The sequence below is a fragment of the Lagenorhynchus albirostris genome, chromosome 20 (genome assembly GCF_949774975.1).
Source record: "Lagenorhynchus albirostris chromosome 20, mLagAlb1.1, whole genome shotgun sequence".
In the NCBI taxonomy this organism is placed as follows: domain Eukaryota; kingdom Metazoa; phylum Chordata; class Mammalia; order Artiodactyla; family Delphinidae; genus Lagenorhynchus; species Lagenorhynchus albirostris.
The window spans coordinates 15262486-15283360 of NC_083114.1; the positions used below are offsets into that span (position 1 = coordinate 15262486).

The 20875-nt window shown below is 37.1% G+C and overlaps 1 protein-coding gene and 1 pseudogene across 2 annotated transcripts in view; one reads left to right on the forward strand and one right to left on the reverse strand.

Moving 5' to 3' along the window:
• Window positions 1–3543: 3543 nt before the first annotated feature.
• The window catches only part of TAOK1 (TAO kinase 1), a 142824-nt gene continuing 125492 nt past the window's right edge, over window positions 3544–20875 (reverse strand). For both annotated transcript variants that reach the window (XM_060133026.1, XM_060133027.1), the window contains 4 exons: window positions 19117–19356; window positions 16006–16218; window positions 14931–15113; window positions 3544–6918 (listed from right to left, as the gene is read on the reverse strand). In XM_060133026.1, the coding sequence (XP_059989009.1) occupies window positions 6457–6918; window positions 14931–15113; window positions 16006–16218; window positions 19117–19356 (1098 nt within the window). In that variant the 3' untranslated portion in view covers window positions 3544–6456. The remainder of the gene's footprint in view (window positions 6919–14930; window positions 15114–16005; window positions 16219–19116; window positions 19357–20875) is intronic.
• Window positions 8928–9282, forward strand: LOC132511339 (dynein light chain Tctex-type 1-like; annotated as a pseudogene).

Here is a 20875-nt window from a genome sequence, read left to right on the forward strand (position 1 = left end):
AGTGGCCCAAATATACCCTTGATGCTAAGCCAAGCCATGCAAAAGCGAAGAGTACACACTTTTCATTAACACTGGTATCTCATTTCTAAACTTCACTGACCTCAGAGTTGCCAAAGAAACATGAGTAATGAAGGCACACAAATGAAGGTTCATGGATTTAAAAAAATGCAATTCCCTCATCTATGTTTACCAGCTTTAATGACAAAGAAATTGTCAAAGGATTGACAAAGGAATACATGTAATTCTGGAAATAGGAAAATGCTCCAGAAATGGGATCAATGTGCCAGTAATAAGCATAGTTCATTTCATTTGAAAATTCAGCGAGAGCCCAATAAACAATTCCAAGCCATAATGTTATCACCTGCATAATTTACATAAACATTAAAACCCTTGCACTTTATAGACAAAACACACTTCTGTAAACATGGCCACTGGGGGAGGGAGGTTCCCTACCTCATTCATGATTGAGGACATGTAATCATTGTATTAAATAAAATGACTTTGCTTCAAAAGATTTTAAACCTGACCAATGGTTGAGCTTAATTTCTCCCTGTTTAACAACACTGAAGCATTAATTCTAAAAATGTTACCTAGGATGGTTTCAGGGTTAGATGCTAGGACCACAACTGGCAATGACAGCAACTCCTCTCTAGCTGGCACAGACTTATAAACTTTAGTACAAAAACAAAAAAATACAGAAACTAGGTCAATTTGTTAGCTAAATATTTACAGATAATTACATGATTTCTTCACTCACAATTGCTAAAAACTATGAGTGAAAAGGAAACTGTGCAGGTTGAATTACCCGTAATTTAGGGGGAATTCTGGGGTATCAAGATACCCTTTTCATTCATTCACAAGTCTCATCTTCTCTCTACTTTTTCATGGTAAACTACCTACAGATGTCCAGATTAGTATATCCAATGGGCATCCTGTTTCAGAGAGGATTAACCTTTTTCTCTATTTAAAGACTCTCTTGTACATTTAAAAACAAAACAAACCCAATCAAACATAAACACACACACACAGACACATACACACACACAAGCTCTGAAACTTCAAAAAGTTCTGATTGCTGGGTAACAGTTAACAGTGATGGTGACATAGTAAATGGCTCCCCAGTTTTAATTCTCTGCCTTTATTTTCTTTAAAGGATATCTATTTTGGGGTGCGTGAGAGGGAAGTGCAAGTTTAAGAAACCCACAACAGGCAGATAAGGTGCATGCTAATTTACATATTTCTTATGATCTGAAGACTACCATTAGGCCAAATAGATTCTCTTCCCTTGCATGAGTGAAATTTTGGAAATCTGAATATAAACAAGGGAAGAATTAGTTAATGTGACTTTAAAGGGGGCTACCAGAATTCAGTAGAAAATATAAATGCACAATAAAGGAAGAGTTCTCAGCTTCACTTTCTTTTTCTAGACAGTGTTTAATAAAACTTCTTTACAAATTAAGTCACTTCCAATGTAGACTTACTGTAGTGATTTAATAAAAGTGCAGACAACATAACCAGACACACAGCAAAATAGACTTCAATCAGTAGTCCTTGCATACAAGAGGCAAGTCTGCTAAGTGTACAGCACACTCTTCATCCTTTAAGGAATCTGAGGATGGAAAATTTCCAGTTCTTAACAACTAAGAGTAAGTGAGTGCCTTTTAATAGGCAATGCTACAACCTGGTTGGGGGGCACTATCATGATAGATGAGGGAAAACAGAGAATTTGTTTCTCTTTAATAAGGATCTGTATTTTGGTAAGCAGCTCCAAGATGACAGCCCAAGTTTTAGATTTGTTCCTTAGAGAAAGCAGTTTTCTAAGAAATAAGAGCCTCCTCTTCCATCATTATAGGAGATTCACACTTATACACCTTAAATATATTATTTTCTGACTGGAACATACACTAGACACTTCACATTGTGAGCATGGAACAAAATGCAGGGCCATATAAACTACTTAGGAAAGGGTTGCAGTGTTGGGCCAAATCTGTGCTTGAAAAGTAGTGCCTCCAAAGGGGTGGAAGGTGCATGAAGAACTTACTATTAGCAAGCAAGAAGAGGCAGCTAAAAGGAGAAAGCCCCTTGCCAATACCAAATCCTTCTCTCCCAGTGGCCATTTCCTGTTGATTTTATAGTTTAGGAGAACCTTAGATGCTTTAGCAGTAATTCCTTTCTTGGATGTTTTGGTCCTTAGCAAAATTTATAATAATTATTATCAATGGAGTAAAAAGGGTAAGAGGATCAATGGCACCACTACTAAGAAATATGCATGGAGTGCACATGAAGATTATGTGACTTATTGGTTCTTTTTATCTTTGCAGAGGAATCACCACCAGTGTTTTTAGTTTCCATGGTTCATTTCTCTCTGCATCACCTATCTTTCATTGCATCATGACACAAACTCACAGAAACACTAACTGGCTCCTTCCCCAGCACTATTTTACTGCATTGCAACTTATGGTTCCACATTTTACTTAACTTTCTTTCCACCCACTCAAGTGCTAAGAGGGGATTAAAATAGAAAAGATTGCATCTAATGACCACCTTCTCATAAATATCAACCCAGAGTACTCATTGTTAAGAAACACATGCATTCTTGCCTTAACTGAGGACTAAAATAATGAAACAAAATAACAGAACCTTAAGTGCCCTGATGGAAATGTACAGTATGAATTATATTCATCAATCTATACACACATATAGACACTCATATGTATATACAATATATACATACAAATGATAATAACTATACCAAAAATGTGCATATTTAACACAGTTTTTAAAAGCCAGTAGATTATGGTATAATACAATTTATTTCCACTAGTGAATGGCACAAATGGAGAAATGCAAAGGAGGTGTTTCAAGTACAATAAAGTCATTTTTCACAGGTGAAAATAAACAGTATTATTCCAGTGTCCAACACAATGTATTCTATAAAAGTTTAAAATGCCATTTAGTTAAAGAAGTAGAAAGCTACTAAAGTCTGCCTTATGGTCTGAAAAAGACACTCATAGCGTTTTCAATTTTTGAAAAGGGGGTGAGGAAAAATAGGTGGGAGTGGGAGAGAGTCAAGGACAGTTTCTTTAGTGTACTGAATGATGTTTACCTGATGTCTAGGCAGCTGAAAATCATAATGACTATGCTAAGAAGTTCAACTTACCAATAAATCCTTGGCCTAGAGTACCAAGCATATCATATCTGTGGGTGTGGCTTCAAATGCAGGACTACTCATCTCTAGGCACAGAAATGACTAAAAAGAATGGCAGCTCTGAATAAAACTAATAAAAACATATTTTCCAACTAACTTTATCTATATAATGAAAATACTTTGATACTTTAATTTGGGGTTAGAGCTGACTTTAATAAGGGGAAAAATATGTGCAAAAGGAAGGGAACCCCATTAGGAACAATATATTTCAAGGTATGAGGTTTTGCATTTTTCTAATGCTAACTTAAAAAAGGGAGAGACAGTGAACACAAGAAACTTTTACTGCCAAGCTCTGGATACCAGACATAGCATTTACGACTTTCTGATATGCTGGACAAATATCCCATACTTTTTATTTTCTTAAACACATATATATCAAGTGAACACCAACAATGGGGAAGAGGTAGTAGTAATTTGATCAAATGTTGACGTCTGTACACTGATTCAGAAAGTGCCTGCTTCTTTCTTCAGAATCTCTCAAAACCTTTCAAATTTTCCTGCTACAAGCTTTACTCTTTGATAATTCCTACCATGTATGATATCCCTCAGAAGTTAGATCTTGCAAACACACACAAATCAATTAAGTTGAACCATTTTTGCAAACTATATATATTTTAATTAAAATGAACTTAATGGAATAATCCAGGTATAGTCATGGCCTACATGTAAAACTGGTTGCCACACAATTAAATCAGATACAAAGACCTACTGGATAGACATTTGGAGTCAGTATTCAATCACAATTTTACAAGTACATATGATCTGCATGAACTCAATAACTCAATTTGACTAATTTAAGTCCACAAGTGGACTTTAACATGTATTATTGGTAGTATTTTTTATTTTAAAGAGTTTTGTATGTAAAACTGAGCTGCACTCCTATTCCATGCCTCCAGTAGTATAGAGGGGCCAGACCTAATAAGAATTTTTTTAAAGGTATCAAATTCATATTTTTGGACATTAATTTTAAAGCTCTCTCCTATCATTTTCCTCCAAATAGGTAAATATCTCAATTTGTTTGAAATACTGTATAATAGGTGAATGCAAAATGACAGAAAATTAAAAGCTCCTTTCATTAGATAGACAAGAAGTACATGTCACGTTCACCTAAAAACTGGTGATCTCAAGCATGGCCAAGAGGACAATGTACCGGAGTGCTACCTGAAACACTGCCTAAAATTGTGTGTGAATTCTACTGTGATCTTGGTTTTTAAAAGATTTACATTAAAATATTAATTTTTCTTCTAGTTACCTTTAAATGAATGCCAGAAACTCCTAAAGGGGAGGATTCATGGAGATTAGACTGACATACCTGGGGAAGACTTAAATTTTGTTGAGAAAGCCAATATTTCAACAATTATAGATTACTGTTTGGTCATTAGCCTGGTCTAGGTGAAGAGTATCATTGAGAGGGACTCAGAAAATTCTACCTTGGAGTTCTCTGACTATTACAAAAAGCAGGATCCAGAGTCAGCAGCAAGGGTTCTTCAAGACAAGGGAGGGGTCAAGACAACTTGTAAGAAACTCTGATTTATCACTGAAAAGAAAGTTTTTTTCCTTCAAGTCATACTCACAGCTTCCTACCCACCTTCAACTCAATTTCCACACTAGCAGTGGAATACCAAGTAACATCTAACTTTCAGCATTGGGTTGATCCTTCATTGCAAAACAAAACAGAACAAAACAAAACAAAACAAAACACACCCCTCTGTGGGAAAAAAAAAAGTTAGCATTTGTCAAGAGATTCCCTGACCACTATAACTTACTTTACTTTTTTTTTAAAATTTGCCAAACTTGCTAGTTCCTTTTCAGTAGTACTTTAGCACTGAGGCTAGAGACTTCTGGAAGTGGTGTTTCCTGTTGTGTGATGTTAACATGATGCCAAATGGTCACTAAGTCTCAAGGAACTAGAAGTTTGTAAAGTATTGCAGCAACAAAAACAGCAATTAAAAAAAAAAAGAAAAAAAAAAAGAGGACCTGCACATGCAGCAAAATCTACAGTGGTGATGAGGATTAGTCAGCAGCTGGTAAAGTCATTGGCTCAGTGACTCCTGGTTCACTATGGCAACTAAGCATTTAAATAATTGGCTATTCTACTTGTAAACAGGAAATCCCATAAGCCAAAAGGGGTAATCAAATTATGTCTATGTAGTGTGGTGAGAATTCCAATAGATGGCAGTTTGCAAATATGGCATCATTCAAAACTCTCTGGCATTTGATTTGTATTGGCTATATGTTCTTTGTTTCTGTACAAAGTAAAAGTACTGTTTGGGGTCTTGGGAGTTATAGAGCTTAGCTAGGATAAGATATCACAGTATAAGCAACAAAACGTCAGGATATAGAGGCTTCATCTCTTCACTATGCTGCTGAACATACCCACCATATGAACTTTCAGGGGTCTCTCTCACCCTTCTGGTCTTCCCCTTTAAAGGCTCACAGGTTCGTTGATGCAATTCCCACACAACTTGTCATCTCCTTACACCTCCCATCTCACCATGCCACAAAAAAGGCACAATTGAATGGACCAAAAAAAAAAAAAAAAAAATCACTGACAAATCTATGCAGCATTCAGAAAAAGAACTAAATTGTTTTCTACTCTCTGAAAAAGTCAATGGAACCCTTTAGTGTTCATGGATTTCCACATTCTTTTTCACTCCAAATGAGGCTGAGAAGTCAGACCAATTTAATAAAGAAAATACATTGGTGAGGGGACACAGATGTGTTTCCATAATAACTTGTTTCAGCATATGCTGCCTGCTGTGAGTAGCTTATAAGAATTTGGGGTATGGAGAAAGGCTTTAGATTTTTTCACGACCTTCTTAGGATATAATTGCCCCAAAGTGATGACTCAAGACACATTCCTGCATTCTATTTTTGCAGTGTTCAGAAAATACCCCCTAACTAGCCAATTTCTTGTAACCACATGCTTGAGATATATGTGTGTGTGTATGTGTGTGTGTGTGTGTGTGTGTATGTATATGTATACACACATACATATCTATTCCCCTTTTCAAAATTTCTCCGAAAGTTAAAAAACAAAAACAAAAAAACAAAACCCGGCAGCCAAATACTATGACATCTCAATTAGTAAACACAAAACAGAACGCTTTACAAAAATGAATAAAATATACCATATGCACTCAGCTTCCACACTGTAGTACCCAAGTGAGGAGGCTGCTGTGACGATGTCTGTAGGCAGTTTCTTTTGGCAGACAGCTCCAGCGGAATTGCCACTCTCAATTATTAAGTTATGTATAAGACATGTGTGACCCATTGGATATTTGTGAAGTGACACTCGTGCTTCTGCTCATGCCCTGCTCCGTCCGTCCCCCAGAAGCTGTCCGCCTTAGAGCCTGAGGGCTATTGCGGACTCCCATACTGCTACCTCGAGGTACCCCTTGCATTGGCCCTGAGGGGTGACCCCACGGCTGGGGTCCACCTTGCATTGGATGGCCCCAAGCCTGTGGTGGGCCACCCATGGGATGACCCCAGTGAGGTCCTGGACCCCCAGTAGGATTGTGAGACCAACCAGAAGCTCCTGGGTAGCTGTGGCTGAATGCCTCAGGGGAGAGATTAGAAAGGACCATGTTACTAAAACCTAGTCTCATGCTTTCAGAGTCAAAGGCTTCAATTTCTCTGGCTTGACGTTCCAGCAGGCTTCGTATTCGTTCTGTGCGTTCATTCTGCAAAGCCAACATTTCTTCTTCAATCTGATGGGGGTTAGGAGGAGAGAAGCAAAAAGAAAGCTGATTTATTTTTTAAAATCTACAAACTAAGGAAGTGATAATTACTCAGCTTTGAAGTGAATCATAAAAAAGTTCCCTCTGGCTATTTTATGGCTGTACATTCAAAAATCAAAGAGATGTACTATAGAAATAATACATAATTTATATTTCTAAAATGTGTAAAATCAAGTTCTTAAAAGCAAAGGCAATAACCTCTACTGAAATAATAAATCAAGGCAATTATCACCAATGGCTACTAAATCATTAGGTAAAACACTGAATAAAAAAAAAGTGGGTGAAGGGAAACTAGCTTCATCAGACACAGCAAAATCTCACTCTAATAAAATAAATGTGGGGGACTTTCCTGGTGGTGCAGTGGTTAAGAATCCGCCTGCCAATGCGGGGGACATGGGTTCGATCCTTGGTCCGGGAAGATCCCACATGCCACGGAGCAACTAAGCCCGTGCACAACAGCTGAGCCTGCACTCTAGAGTCCCAAAGCCACAACTACTGAGCCCACATGCCACAACTACTGAAGCCCGCGTGCCTAGAGCCCGTCCTCCGAAACAAGAGAAGCCACCGTAATGAGAAGCCCACGCACCAGAACAAAGAGTAGCCCCCCCTCGCAGCAACTAGAGAAAGCCTGCGCACAGCAATAAAGACCCAATGCAGCCAAAACTAAATAAATAATTAAATAAATAAGATTAAAAAATAAAATAAATGTGGTATTGGTGTAGGGACAGACTATTAGTGAAACAGAAATAAAGATCTCAATTTGTAGGTTTTTAAAGCAGGACAAAAGCATTAATTAATTAATTAATTCAATGGGGGAAAAGATGGATTCTTAAACAAATGACACGGGCACAATTGGCCAACCATCTGGAAGGAAATAAAAATGGCACCCCATCTTATACCACATTCCAGATAGACCAAAGCCTTAAGTGAAAAGCAAACAAACAAAAACTAAAATTTTCATTAAAAAGTTAGTTTCTAGGGCTTCCCTGGTGGCACAGTGGTTGAGAGTCCACCTGCCGATGCAGGGGACACGGGTTCGTGCCCTGGTCCGGGAAGATCCCACATGCTGCGGAGCGGCTGGGCCCGTGAGCCATGGCCGCTGAGCCTATGTGGTCGGAGCCCGTGCTCTGCAAGGGGAGAGGCCACAACAGTGAGAGGCCCGCGTACCATGCAAAAAAAAAAAAAAGTTAGTTTCTATATACCTAGAAATTAGTGGTTGGGTAGCCATCATCATCAGTTCTGAAAAACTGAAAGGTATTACAAATAAATGTAGTTGACTATACATATATTTTTTAAAATGTAAAATAATTCATAATAAAGTCAAGAGAATGAAAAAAAAAGTTGATGGAGAACTTTTTTATGACTGATCAAATTGATAACTGCCTAAACCCACTGATCAATATTAATGTCACTTAAAAGGGGGACAGCTAGACATTATGTATCTTTTGATGTGATGCAAAAGGAAGTACACAGTAACCCTCATGAAAATTCCTTGCAAAAATTAAAAACTGAATCTAAATATAATCATGCCTCTGGATCTCATTACCAGTTTATATAGGAAATATGAAGTAAAAATGAGAATACATTAAACGACACCATGAGGACGCAATCAGCCAAATCCAGATTTTGAGAATTCCTACAGAACAAATGATCCAATCCAAATGGAGGGAAAAAAAAAAGTGTAGGGGAGAGGGCCCTATTATAGACTAATTAACTTAAAAGACAATTAACCAAAGCAATGTCTGGACCTTGTTTGGGCCCCAATCCAAATAAGCCAACTTAAAGAAGACATTTCTGAGATAACAGGAGAAATTTAGGCATGGACTGAGTATGAGGTAATATTTAAATTTTATTATCAATTTTGTTAAATATTATGATGGACTTATGATTATATTAAAGTAAAAAAGTCCTTATCTATATTTAGGAATGAAATGATGCTATGCTAGAATTTGCTTTAAAATATCCCAGACAGAAGGCAGAGGCAAGGCACTGAAGTGAAGATGGAAGACTACCAGGCTACCAAGGAGACTGCTTTTGTTGTTGATGAAGTGAGCAACATTGTAAAAGAGGCCATAGAAAGAGCCATTGGTGGCAATGCCTATCAGCACAGCAAAGTGAATCAGTGGACCACAAACACAGTGGAGCAAACCCTAAGCCAACTCACCAAGCTGGGGAAACCATTTAAATACATTGTGACCCGTGTAATCATGCAGAAGAACAGAGCGGGATTACACATGGCAAGTTCCTGCTTCTGGGACAGCTCTACTGATGGGAGCTGCACTGTGCGATGGGAGAACAAGACCATGTACTACATTGTCAGCGCCTTCGGGCTGTCCTTTTTTTTTTTTTTTTTTTTTGCGGTACGTGGGCCTCTCACTGTTGTGGCCTCTCCCGTTGCAGAGCACAGGCTCCGGACGCGCAGGCTCAGAGGCCATGGCTCACGGACCCAGCCACTCCGCGGCATGTGGGATCTTCCCGGACCGGGGCACGAACCCGTGTCCCCTGCAACGGCAGGCGGACTCTCAACCACTGCGCCACCAGGGAAGCCCCAGGCTGTCCATTTGACCACCTCGTCCAGCCTGTGATTTTCTCCTTTTGTCCCAACGTTTCTCTACCATCTTCTAACCACCAGCCATCTAGTCAGTGATCACCTGTCTCACTCTCTTTAAGTGTGTTTTTGTGGCACTCTCAAAATGCAGAGAAAAAAACCAAATAACCACACTGTTCTGTGACCTGCACATCCTAAGTCAGAGGAATCATCACTGAAGGTAGTCAGGAGCCTGTCCTGACACTTGTCTTAACTTTGAATGTTTCTTTTCAAAGGTGCTAAAAGCCTAAATCTGCTAAGTGTGAAACTTTCTCTAATCTGAAATGATTCAAACACACTAATTTTCCATACTTTGTACTTTTGTTAGAATAATACATTATTCTAATTAAAAAAATATATATATCCCAGACATTCTTTCCCCCAAGAGTGTGTGTGTGTATGTGTGTGTGTATGTAGTGGGGGGAATAGATAAGAAAATATTAGCAAAATACTGATAAATGTTGAAGCTGGGTGATGAGTACTTGGAATTTCATTGTACTAAGTCTCCCTACTTTTGTATATGTTTGAAAATTTCCATGAAAAAAAGTTTTTAAAAGATAGGAAAAAAGAGAATTTGTAAAGGAGCATTAAATAATCATGTTTCAAGATATTTGAGAACTTAAGCCAATAGTCATATTGCTATCTGTAGAAATCTAGCTCAATAAATGTTTACTTTCTATGTGTCATTTTTAAGTGCCCTTAAGAAAAACACAGTTTAGCATGGGAAACACATGCAAATAAAAATTACAATAGAATATGGTAAGATGTAATAATAGATTTATAAAGTATAGCAGAAATACTAAGGGATGGAGTGATTCACTCTACAGGAGAAGGAGACTAGGGCAAAGAAGTCTTCTTAGAGGAGGTGGTAGAGACTGGATTCTGAAGGAAGAATGCAAGTTTACCAGGAAGACAAGCAGAGGGGAAAATATTTTCAGCAGAGAGAACATGTGGGAAAACATGGACAAATGGTAAAAATAAGAAGTGTTTGGAGAATTACAGATCGGCCAGATGGACTCCAGTAAGAAGAGTTTGAAAATTATCGAAAGTTCTAAATACTAGTGTTACAAAGATTTAGAGAGGGCCATTCATTTGAAGATTGAAGGAGAACTTAGATTAAACATGAATGCTTCCTGTGAGGTAAAGACATCAAATTGTTAACTGTGGTGATCTCTGAGTGGAAGGATTAAGGACATTTCTGTTTCTCTATATTTGCCAGGTTTTAAAAAATGACTGTGTATTTATAAAATAATTTCCCCACTCTTTTCATATCTATAGATAAAATACCCAATTCTTTGGAATTAAACTTATTTATCTCTAAGGATTCAGAGAACTTCAAATTTTTAAAGTATGTTATATGTAAAAAATTTTAAATCCATTTACTTAAAAGCAAGAATGCTTCTGGGACTTATGATTTTTAATTTGAAGGATCTAATAAATGATGGGAAAGCACTCAGCATGTAACTGATCTGAATCAGTTATTTTAATTTGAAGGATTATTTTAATTTGAAGGATCTAATAAATGATGGGAAAGCACTCAGCATGTAACTGATCTGAATTCCTTGCATATAATTTTAATTTTATTAAAATTAAATTTGAAGGATTTTAATTTGAAGGATCTAATAAATGATGGGAAAGCACTCAGCATGTAACTGATCTGAATTCCTTGCATATAATCTGAAGGAAACTCATGATAAAAATATTAAACACATTAATGCTTATGAACCTTTTATCCAGTAAGTACTGCTTCAATTTCATTTGCTGATTAGTTTTGCCATTCAAGAAACTCAGAACATTTTTCAATTAAAGAAAAATAAAACCTAAGATCTGTGATAGGTTACACTAATCCCCATTTCTTTTTTTTTTTTTTTTGCGGTACGCGGGCCTCTCACTGTTGTGGCCTCTCCCGTTGCGGAGCACAGGCTCCGGACGCGCAGGCTCAGCGGCCATGGCTCACGGGCCCAGCCGCTCCGCGGCATGTGGGATCTTCCCGGACCGGGGCACAAACCCGCGTCCCCTGCATCGGCAGGCGGATTCTCAACCACTGTGCCACCAGGGAGGCTCCCCATTTCTTTTAAAACATGTTATTTATTACTGCAAATTAGAAAGGTGGTTTCACTGGGTAGATAAAAGTTACCATACTTAAGACTTGAGAGGCTCTCTCGACCTATCTTCTTTGAAATCAAATGTGATATTTTTGTGTGAATATTTTCAGTTCCACAAAGCAAGATCCTGTAAGATGTTCCAGTCGTCAATTCTCACTTAAAAACTACCAACCATGTTTGTTGATACTTAAGTGAAATACTGAAAGAAAATTAATTGAAATGATAAAACTAAAAAATGAAAACATTTATATTTTGGAAATACTGCCACTTTTCATGCACATATAAAATTCACAGGGAATCAACTAGGCGCCAATAAAAAATAAATTTTTTTTTAAATTCATAGGGAATTTAACATTTATAGTTATGTTGTCATTTTGCTGAAAATTTTAATGTAAATGAAATATGAGAAAAGTCATAAAAGGACCTTATGTGAGTCAAGTGAGGCTTACTTTTACTTTGTTGGTGCCCCAACCTACAGGAACAACTCTTGGTTCATTTCGAGATTAAAGCAAACTTCAAAGAGAACTATTCATCATGAAACAAGTAATATTCACTCTGGTTCCACCTCTATTTATTTTCAGATTACTGTTTCTCATCTGTACAACGAGTAAGTGCCAAGTGCAGAAAATACAGCAGTTAAGATTTTTCAAAGTTTCTGTAGAGAGGATACCTGGGTTTGGTAGCTGCCAACTGACCCCAAACTGCTTTACATGCATGTCACTTGAAATGTAAATATTAGCCCTAGTAGCAACTCAAAGCACTATAGATTCATCACCCTACTGTTCCTTTATTATCTGTCATACTAAATAATCTTATGTATTTTCCCTTATCAAAGTAATATAAACCACATTAAAAAAGTAAAATATAGGGAATTCCCTGGTAGTCCACTGGTTAGGACTCTGTGCTTCCACTGCAGGGGGCACGGGTTCATCCCTGGTCAGGGAACTAAGATCCTGCATGCCGCATGGTATAGTCCCCACCAAAGAAGTAAAACAGAAAAACAAACTATTCTATCATGTTAATATAGCCACTTCTAGCATTACTTCAATTCACTTTAAGTGTGATTGGTCTTTTTTATTTTATTCAACACATCATAAGCATTTTTCTATATTAATACTGTCTTTGTAGCCATCATTTAAATGGCTGAATAAGATTTTATTAAGTGGCTTGGCCATAATTACTTAATTATATCTCTATCTTAGATGGTTATGTATTTTAAACCATTATAAACTATGCTATAATTACCATATTTAGCATCTTGCTTTTCCTATATTTGGATTTCCTTAGAATAAATTCTCAAACACTTAACATTTCCAAAGTACAATATATACTCCCAGAGGGAAGAGATATGGGGACATATGTATATGTATAACTGATTCACTTTGTTAAAAAGCAGAAAGTAACATACCACTGTAAAGCAATTATACTCCAATAAAGATGTTTTTTATATATATATATATATATATATATATACACACACACACACACTTCCAAATTGCTTTGCAAAATGCATTAACATTATATGAGAGTGCCACTGCACCTTCACCAATGTGTATCAGTTTTATGCCCATATTTTACTAGGCTCTGTAGAACATACAGGCTTGGTTCATATAGTGAAATAAGATTGTACCTAAGACACTAATCAGCCCTAACTCTGAACCACTAGGTGGAGCTAAAAATACAAATACACAGTCCTACCCCAGTATCCTTGGGGGAAGGGTTCCAGGACCATTCCTCAGATACCACAATTTGAGGATGCTCAAGTCCCTTATCTAAAATAGTGTAGTGTTTGCATATAAGCCACACAGATACTCTCATACTTTAAATCACCTCTAGATTACTTACAATACTCTATACCATGTAAATGCTCTGTAACTAGTTGCTGGGGGCATGCAGCAGATGGCAGTTTTACTTTTTGGAACTTTCTGGAATTTTCTTTCCCCTAATACTCTCAATCAGAGGTTAGTTGAATCCATGGATGCAGAACCCACAGGTATGAGAGGGCTGACTGTAAATAGTACTAATATTTCTCTCACAACACTATAGGGAGTTTTCATTTTAGTGATAATTTTTTGAAGCATAAGAGACAGAACTTTAGGTTGAATTTTAATAAGAAAGTTGGAATCAGACAGATTTATGAAATCTGTACATGGGACAAACTAGATTTTTCTCAAAATTTATATGTGTTTATATCTTTCCTATCTTGAATGAGAAACATAAGTGAGACAATTTTTAGAGGCAAGAACCTCTTGAAGAAGCCAGTAATGAGAGCTATGCCAGAAGAAGAGTAACATCTTATTTAGGTGGGTTTTTTTAAGAATGTATTTTTTAATTTAATAAGGAATTCTATTTTTATCACAAGAACTGCAGGAAACAGAGGAAAATCTATGGAGCAATGGTCTAGAAACCATGACAACTTTTATTAAGTTAGCCAAGTACTAACATACAAAAGGATCAATGGAGCTAAGACTATCACCTGTTGGGAACTTATGGCTCAGGAATTCTGGAACATAGCTCTGAATCCTAGATACAATTATATTCTACTACTTCTCATGGCAAAACTTTCCTCTTTATCTTTCAAAATCTAAAAATCTTCTGTCCATCAGTCTTTCCCCAAAATACACACACACGCACACGCACACACACACATGCACAGCTATAATACCTTAAAGGATGGAAAGGAAGTGAATCTGGGGATTTTAGTTCTATTCTCTAATATATCTGGCAAAGAATAAGTGAAAAAAGAGAGAAAGAAAGAAAAAAAGATACATCTAGAAGTAACATTTTCAGCTTGTGTAGAACTGGCTTTACCTTCTGTCCCCTAGTACTCTTCCACCAATCTGTATAGTTCCAGGCCCAGGATAGAAGAGTAAAGTATATATTCCAGATCCTTTGCCCCTGCCTCTCTCAGGCAATTACTAAAGTTCTTTTTCTTCACTATCCAAGTTTTTCTCCAATCTCTTTAGGTAGAGCTAGGTACACAAAAAAAGTGAGGAACATGGAGCCAGAGCTACTCTCTCACAATTCAACTGTCTTCACATAACACCATATCCTTCCTCTAGCAATTACTACTTAACTACATTCCTCTGATGTTTAGAATTCATTAATTATAATAAGGTTTATTACTGAAACAATAATTTTAAAGAAAAACACTACCAAAACTAGAATTAAGGAAATATGGTATGGTGAAAACAATCTAACGCCACCTCTGCTAATATGAAAATGTATTTATAAAATGTTTCTGATGAAGGCAAATACTAGCACAATTAACTTCCTTCTATTATCTATACCTTTTGTTCTAAGAGTGCCCTGCGGAGGGAGACCCTCTGTTCAAGTTCCCGAAGCTCTCGATCATGTTGTGCCTCAGCTTGCATCTTGATTTTGCTCTGATATGCATTTAACAGCTCCAGTTCCTGCTGCAGCTGCATCTTTAAAACCTGGCACTCTGCTTCCTGTGCTTCATCCAAACGCAGCTGAAAGAGAGGAAAAAACCCAGATATATCCTACTGTGAGCTATTTACCCATGACCTATGGAAAGGAGGTGTGAGAAAAGACAGACAACTCTTTTGTAGGATACACAATTGTTCTCTCTTGTATCTTGGAGTAAACATCTCTGGAAAAGGAAGGCACAGTAACCAGTGATGGTAATATGAAGATAAAAGCTATCATGATCTATTAGGAGGATGCCTGAATAATTATATTTTTCTTAAGAAAAATCTAGAATCTGATTAGCTGATGTAAGACTCTCAATCTCTTCTCTGCAATGGAAATAACTACACAACAGGGACCAGCAAACTATAGCCTCCAGACCAAATGTGGACAGCTGCCTGTTTTAATTAATTAATTTGATAGTCCACTAGTTAAGAATGGCTTTTACATTTTAAATGGCTATATAAGTACCCACATAATTATCCTCAATTTTGTATCACGGACTACAAAACCTAAAATATTTACTATCTGGCCCTTTAAGAAAAAGTTTGCAAAACTCATATAGAAAATATTTTGTATTTGCCTTCACTAAAATGTGACCATTTGGATCCCCAATACAGTACTACTTTTTGCTCACTGCTTAACAAAGCTGCTGCTCTAATCCTCCTATACCGTTGGGATATGTGCTGAACACCTGAGGCAGTGGCAGAGAGCCTATTTAGAACCTCATGACTAAATGTATCAATGAGAATTCTATATAAATCATGCCTACCTCCAAGCAATGCAGAGAACAGGAAAAATATAGATAACCACCACTATTTCTCAAGCTGTAGGAGAGCTATCACTTCCAACCAGTATTTTAATTGCTGGGATTTCATTCAGGTGGTGGGATGAAAGGCGCACTGAATTTGTTTTGCTTAAATAAAATGAACTCACAGCTTGGGTGGACAGCATTTCATTAATGCTGTGGTCATACTGTTCAGCCAAGATGGCTAACTTCCGGGTCTGCTCCTCCTTGAGACGTTTCAGAACAGCTTTGTGCTCACTCTTTGGTGTAGTCTCCAGTAGGTGATTTCTTAATGCTTTGTACTGTCTGGTTTGGATTTTGCAGGTGTCCTGAAACTGCTTTTTTATTTGGAGTTCTTTAGACTGGGAAGGAAAAAAAAGATGTATATAATTTTTAACGTATGGCATTTGTTATACCTTATGCTTATATGAAAATAAAGGCTACTAGGAGATGAGGAGATGAAAAACAAAAAGGTCAGACCGTAAGGTTGCAGGTACAGTACTTTTCCACTTGGTTATTAGGTCAAACCATTGCATTCTATGTATTTTTGTGACAAAATCTCTAATTTAAAACATTAGAATATCAAGAACCTTACTTTTTTCATAGGACTTCAGGTCATACTCATTATTTTACTAGTACATTTAGTTACAAGTAAATTTTTTTTATAGATTTTTTTGATGTGGACCTTTTTTTTTTTTTTTTTTTGCATTACGCGGGCCTCTCACTGTTGTGGCCTCTCCCGTTGTGGAGCACAGGCTCCGGACGCGCAGGCTCAGCGGCCATGGCTCACGGGCCCAGCCACTCCGCGGCATGTGAGATCTTCCCGGACCGGGGCACAAACCCGTGTGCCCTGCATCAGCAGGCGGATTCTCAACCACTGCGCCACCAGGGAAGCCCGATGTGGACCATTTTTAAAGTCTTTATTGAATTTGTTACAATATTGCTTCCGTTTTATGTTTTGGTATTTTGGCCATGAGGCATGTGGGATCTTAGCTCCCGACCAGGGTCTGAACCTGCACCCCCTGCATTGGAAGGTGAAGTCTTAACCACTGGACCGCCACGGAAGTCCCAGTGGCACCACTCTTAAATACTGTCCTTGGTTAACAAAATTCTTCCAAGTTAGCCAGGAATGGGACAATGACATTTAGACATTCTCTTCTACCTCTGTATAACAGCCTCTATTCTTTTAAAAGTTTTTATTTTTAAAGGATTGTGCCAAGAAAACTAATTATTCCACATCACTAGCCTAATGAGGGAAAAAGAAAAGCTCCTTGAAAAATGTTTTTTCTATAAGAAGAGTAATACTTGTACCAAGAATAAACTATATCCCTCAATGTTTGACTCAAGTGAAAGCAAGATGAATGTAAGTTACAGTTGTTTCTACTCATTTAACACTGACAAAACATCATCTGGATGCCAGATGAAGAAACAACAGAGCAGGCGTATATCCAACCCATTCCATAGACATAGTACCCCAAACCCCCCACCCCAAATCCTAGTCAAATTACATAAGTGCTAAAACTGAAGTCCCCCTACCTCCCTTTAAAGTCCTGGAAAAAGTTGGAAGAGGCAACCATTACTTAGGTAAATAAAAATGGATAACTTGGCATTAAAATCAAGTCAGTTTTGTTCAAATTGAGTAAGCAGACAGAAATACATAACTAAGAGGAACATGATGGTTTTCTTCCCTAGTAAAGTAACAGAACAATCTCCTTTATGGAAAATCTTGAGCTCATCTGTCATCAGAAGGAGACATTCTATTCTAAATCTGACTACAATTGTGAAACATTATTTTTTGCCTCACGTTTTGTATAGTATCTGTGAAGATTACACTAGTATTTACAAGCTTTCAAACTGAAAAGGCAAAAACAAAAAACAGGAATGGTTAAACATCAAACAACTCTATGCCAAGCCCTACAGAAATGCAGTCATATTAAATTTATGGTATGATGATAGAAAACTAACAAGTTTTCAGTCTGGTTTATTTCTGGGTGCTGCTGACTTTAAAACAGTCATTAATTTCACAGACATGTTATTTAACTAATCTTTTGGTGGGAAATTGTCTATTCTATAGCCAAAAGAGTATATACCTCTCCACTACAAAGACAAAATAAATTTGAAAAATCATTATGAATTCCAATTTTCTAAGCAATGACTAATGAAGATTATGTGAGTAGTCAACATAAGCTACTCTGTAAATGATGTTAATTAGCTGTTCGGAAAACAAAGTGAAATTTTACTCAGGTTCACAAGGAAAGGGTAAAAACATCTTAACTTTGCTTCTATACTTTTGTTCAAGACAGCTTGTTTGAATGGAGTTGAGTGGGAATCAATAGGTACCATTCGGTGTGGTGTAGCTTCTAGATTTTGACACAGATTACCCCTGTGAATGAATTTCACTTCACTCCAGGACAGTTATTCAGATAAGGGGGTAGGGTTTTAAAAGAAAATACTGTGTTGGGCTTCCCTGGTGGTGCAGTGGTTGAGAGTCCGCCTGCCGATGCAGGGGACATGGGTTCATGCCCCGGTCCAGGAGGATCCCACATGCCGCGGAGCGGCTGGGCGCGTGAGCCATGGCCGATGAGCCTGCGCGTCCAGAGCCTGTGCTCCGCGACAAGAGAGGCCACAGCAGTGAGAGGCCCACGTACCACAAAAAACAAAAAAACAACAAAAAAACAAAACATACCCCAACTACCACGCCATGGTCTCACCTACACTACCAAATACATAACGAAAATAAGCAGAATGGGAGTAACACTGTGGTGATTCCACTATTCCTCTTAAGATAAGCACACACAGTGAAGGGAGAGGGGGTAAAAAGGCATTTTTTTTCATTCACTGGCTTCTGTACTGACTAGGAATTTACTGTCTTTTTTGGATACAAATCACACTAGGAGCAAATAAGATTCCAAAACTGTATTACTTGGAACAATAAAGAGAAGCCAACAGGTTAGTTAGCATGTTGACGTGTAGACTGTAATGTCAGCATTGGACATTTGGGTACATTAAAATAAGAACTTTGATTCTTATTTATGGCATTTGCTACAGTTAAATTTTTTTCGGTACTCTACTGAGAAATACATGAGCAAAAGTCTGTAGCTACAGACACTCCATGTCAAAACTAATTAAACATGCTTAAAATGAAAAGAAAGAGGTTTATTCAATTTCTTTACGACAGATTTCTGTCTTAGACTTTTACTGCTTATATGGATGCCTTTTATCCCTATTCCCCTTTGTCAAGAAGCTTAGGCTAAAGGTACCTTCAGACTCTTAGGCTGTTGTCGAACCTCCATGACATGCTTTCGCCTTAGTTCTCGTTCTCTTCGCTTATTATATTCCAGCTGGTTAGTGAGCTCAGTTTGATGCTGCAGTCTGATCAACTCACAGCGCATCTTCTGAATTGTGTTGAGGTGGCGGAACTCCAGTTCTTGCATGGACTCATGCTGTCGCAGCAGCATGGCGTGCTCTAAGTCCTTTTGAGTCTGTCTTTTATTTAACTCCTAATCCATAACACAAAAGACAAAGGTATAATTTACAATGCTAGGGAAAAAACTCCTAAGAAATAGATTAATCAGGAAGTAGATGTAATCCTCAGATTCAATAATGACTGCATAGTAAATATTAGATTTTATGACCTTTACAGCAGTAAATGGGCAATTAGTAGCACCAATTTCCTTATTCTATTCATTTACTATTCATTAATACTATTTTATGCAATAAGCTTAAGACATAGCAAATCTATCTCAGTAGGCTGAATGTCCTTCCTTCTTTCTTTTCTTTCTTTCTTGTTTCCCAATTTTATATCTGAAGAGAACTCGTAAGCCTTTCTTTGAATTTCTTCAGAGTATCCTATTCAATTCTATTACAGGCAGTATACCCAGCACAGTATAGTGAATAAGAACATGGATCTGGCTCTGCTACCTATGAGCAGTCCTTGGGTTAATTGTTTAAACTCTCTGTGCTTCAGTTTCATCACTTTTCAAATGAAGATAATAATATTGCTATTTCACAGATTTAATGTGAGGATGAAGTGAGTTCACAAATGCAAAGTTCTCAGAACAATACCTCACACATGCTGCTCAACAAATGTTCTAATTCTTTTTTTTTTTTCAGATTAAAAAGAACAAGCATAAAACACACACACACACAGAAGTCAAACCTACCCCCTTTGCCCCTGCAAACCCCTTCTCCAGAGGCCAAGAGTTTGGTGCAAATGCTTCCCAACCTTCCCCATGCTTATCGTGAAACATCTATTACACAAAAACATACAGTTTTAAAAACTGAATAACATACATTATAGGCATATAATGTGCTTTCTTCACCTAACAATATAATGGATATACATCCAGATCAGATCAGTATATACAGATCTTTTTTTTTTAAGTTTCATAGTAAGCTTCTGCTTTGCAATACCATAATTTTCCATTTTTTGCTTGATAAAGAAATTTTCATTAAATGTTTATTCATGATGCATCATATAATCATGTTATTATTTCTTTAGGATAGAGTTCTAGGAGTGGATTTGATAGATAAAAGCATATCTATCAATATATCAGTATCAATTTATATTCTTAGCAACACTGCACATTTCCCAATGCCACTACTAGGATTCAATGTTGCTAGTCTTTATATTATTTAATTGATGCAACTGTTTTAATTTGAATTTATTTAATTATTAGTGAATTTGAACAATTATGCTATACTTGAAGTTTATTTTAAGCCACTCTTGTAAATAAATTAATCTGTGCTCACAGGTATCCCTGATAGTGAGAATATGTTTTCACTGGCATAAGAGTTTCTACATTTGCTCAATTAATAATTACATGATTATAAAAAATGTGTTAAATGATAACACATACTTAATGGCACCCATTTCAGTTCAAAAGGTATAAAGTATCCAATAATTTTATGGTATTTAAAAATGAACACCCCTCTCATTCACAGATTTAATATGTATTTAATAAATATTTATTGAATACCTACTATGGGCCAGATACTAGGGGGATATAAAGACCGGAA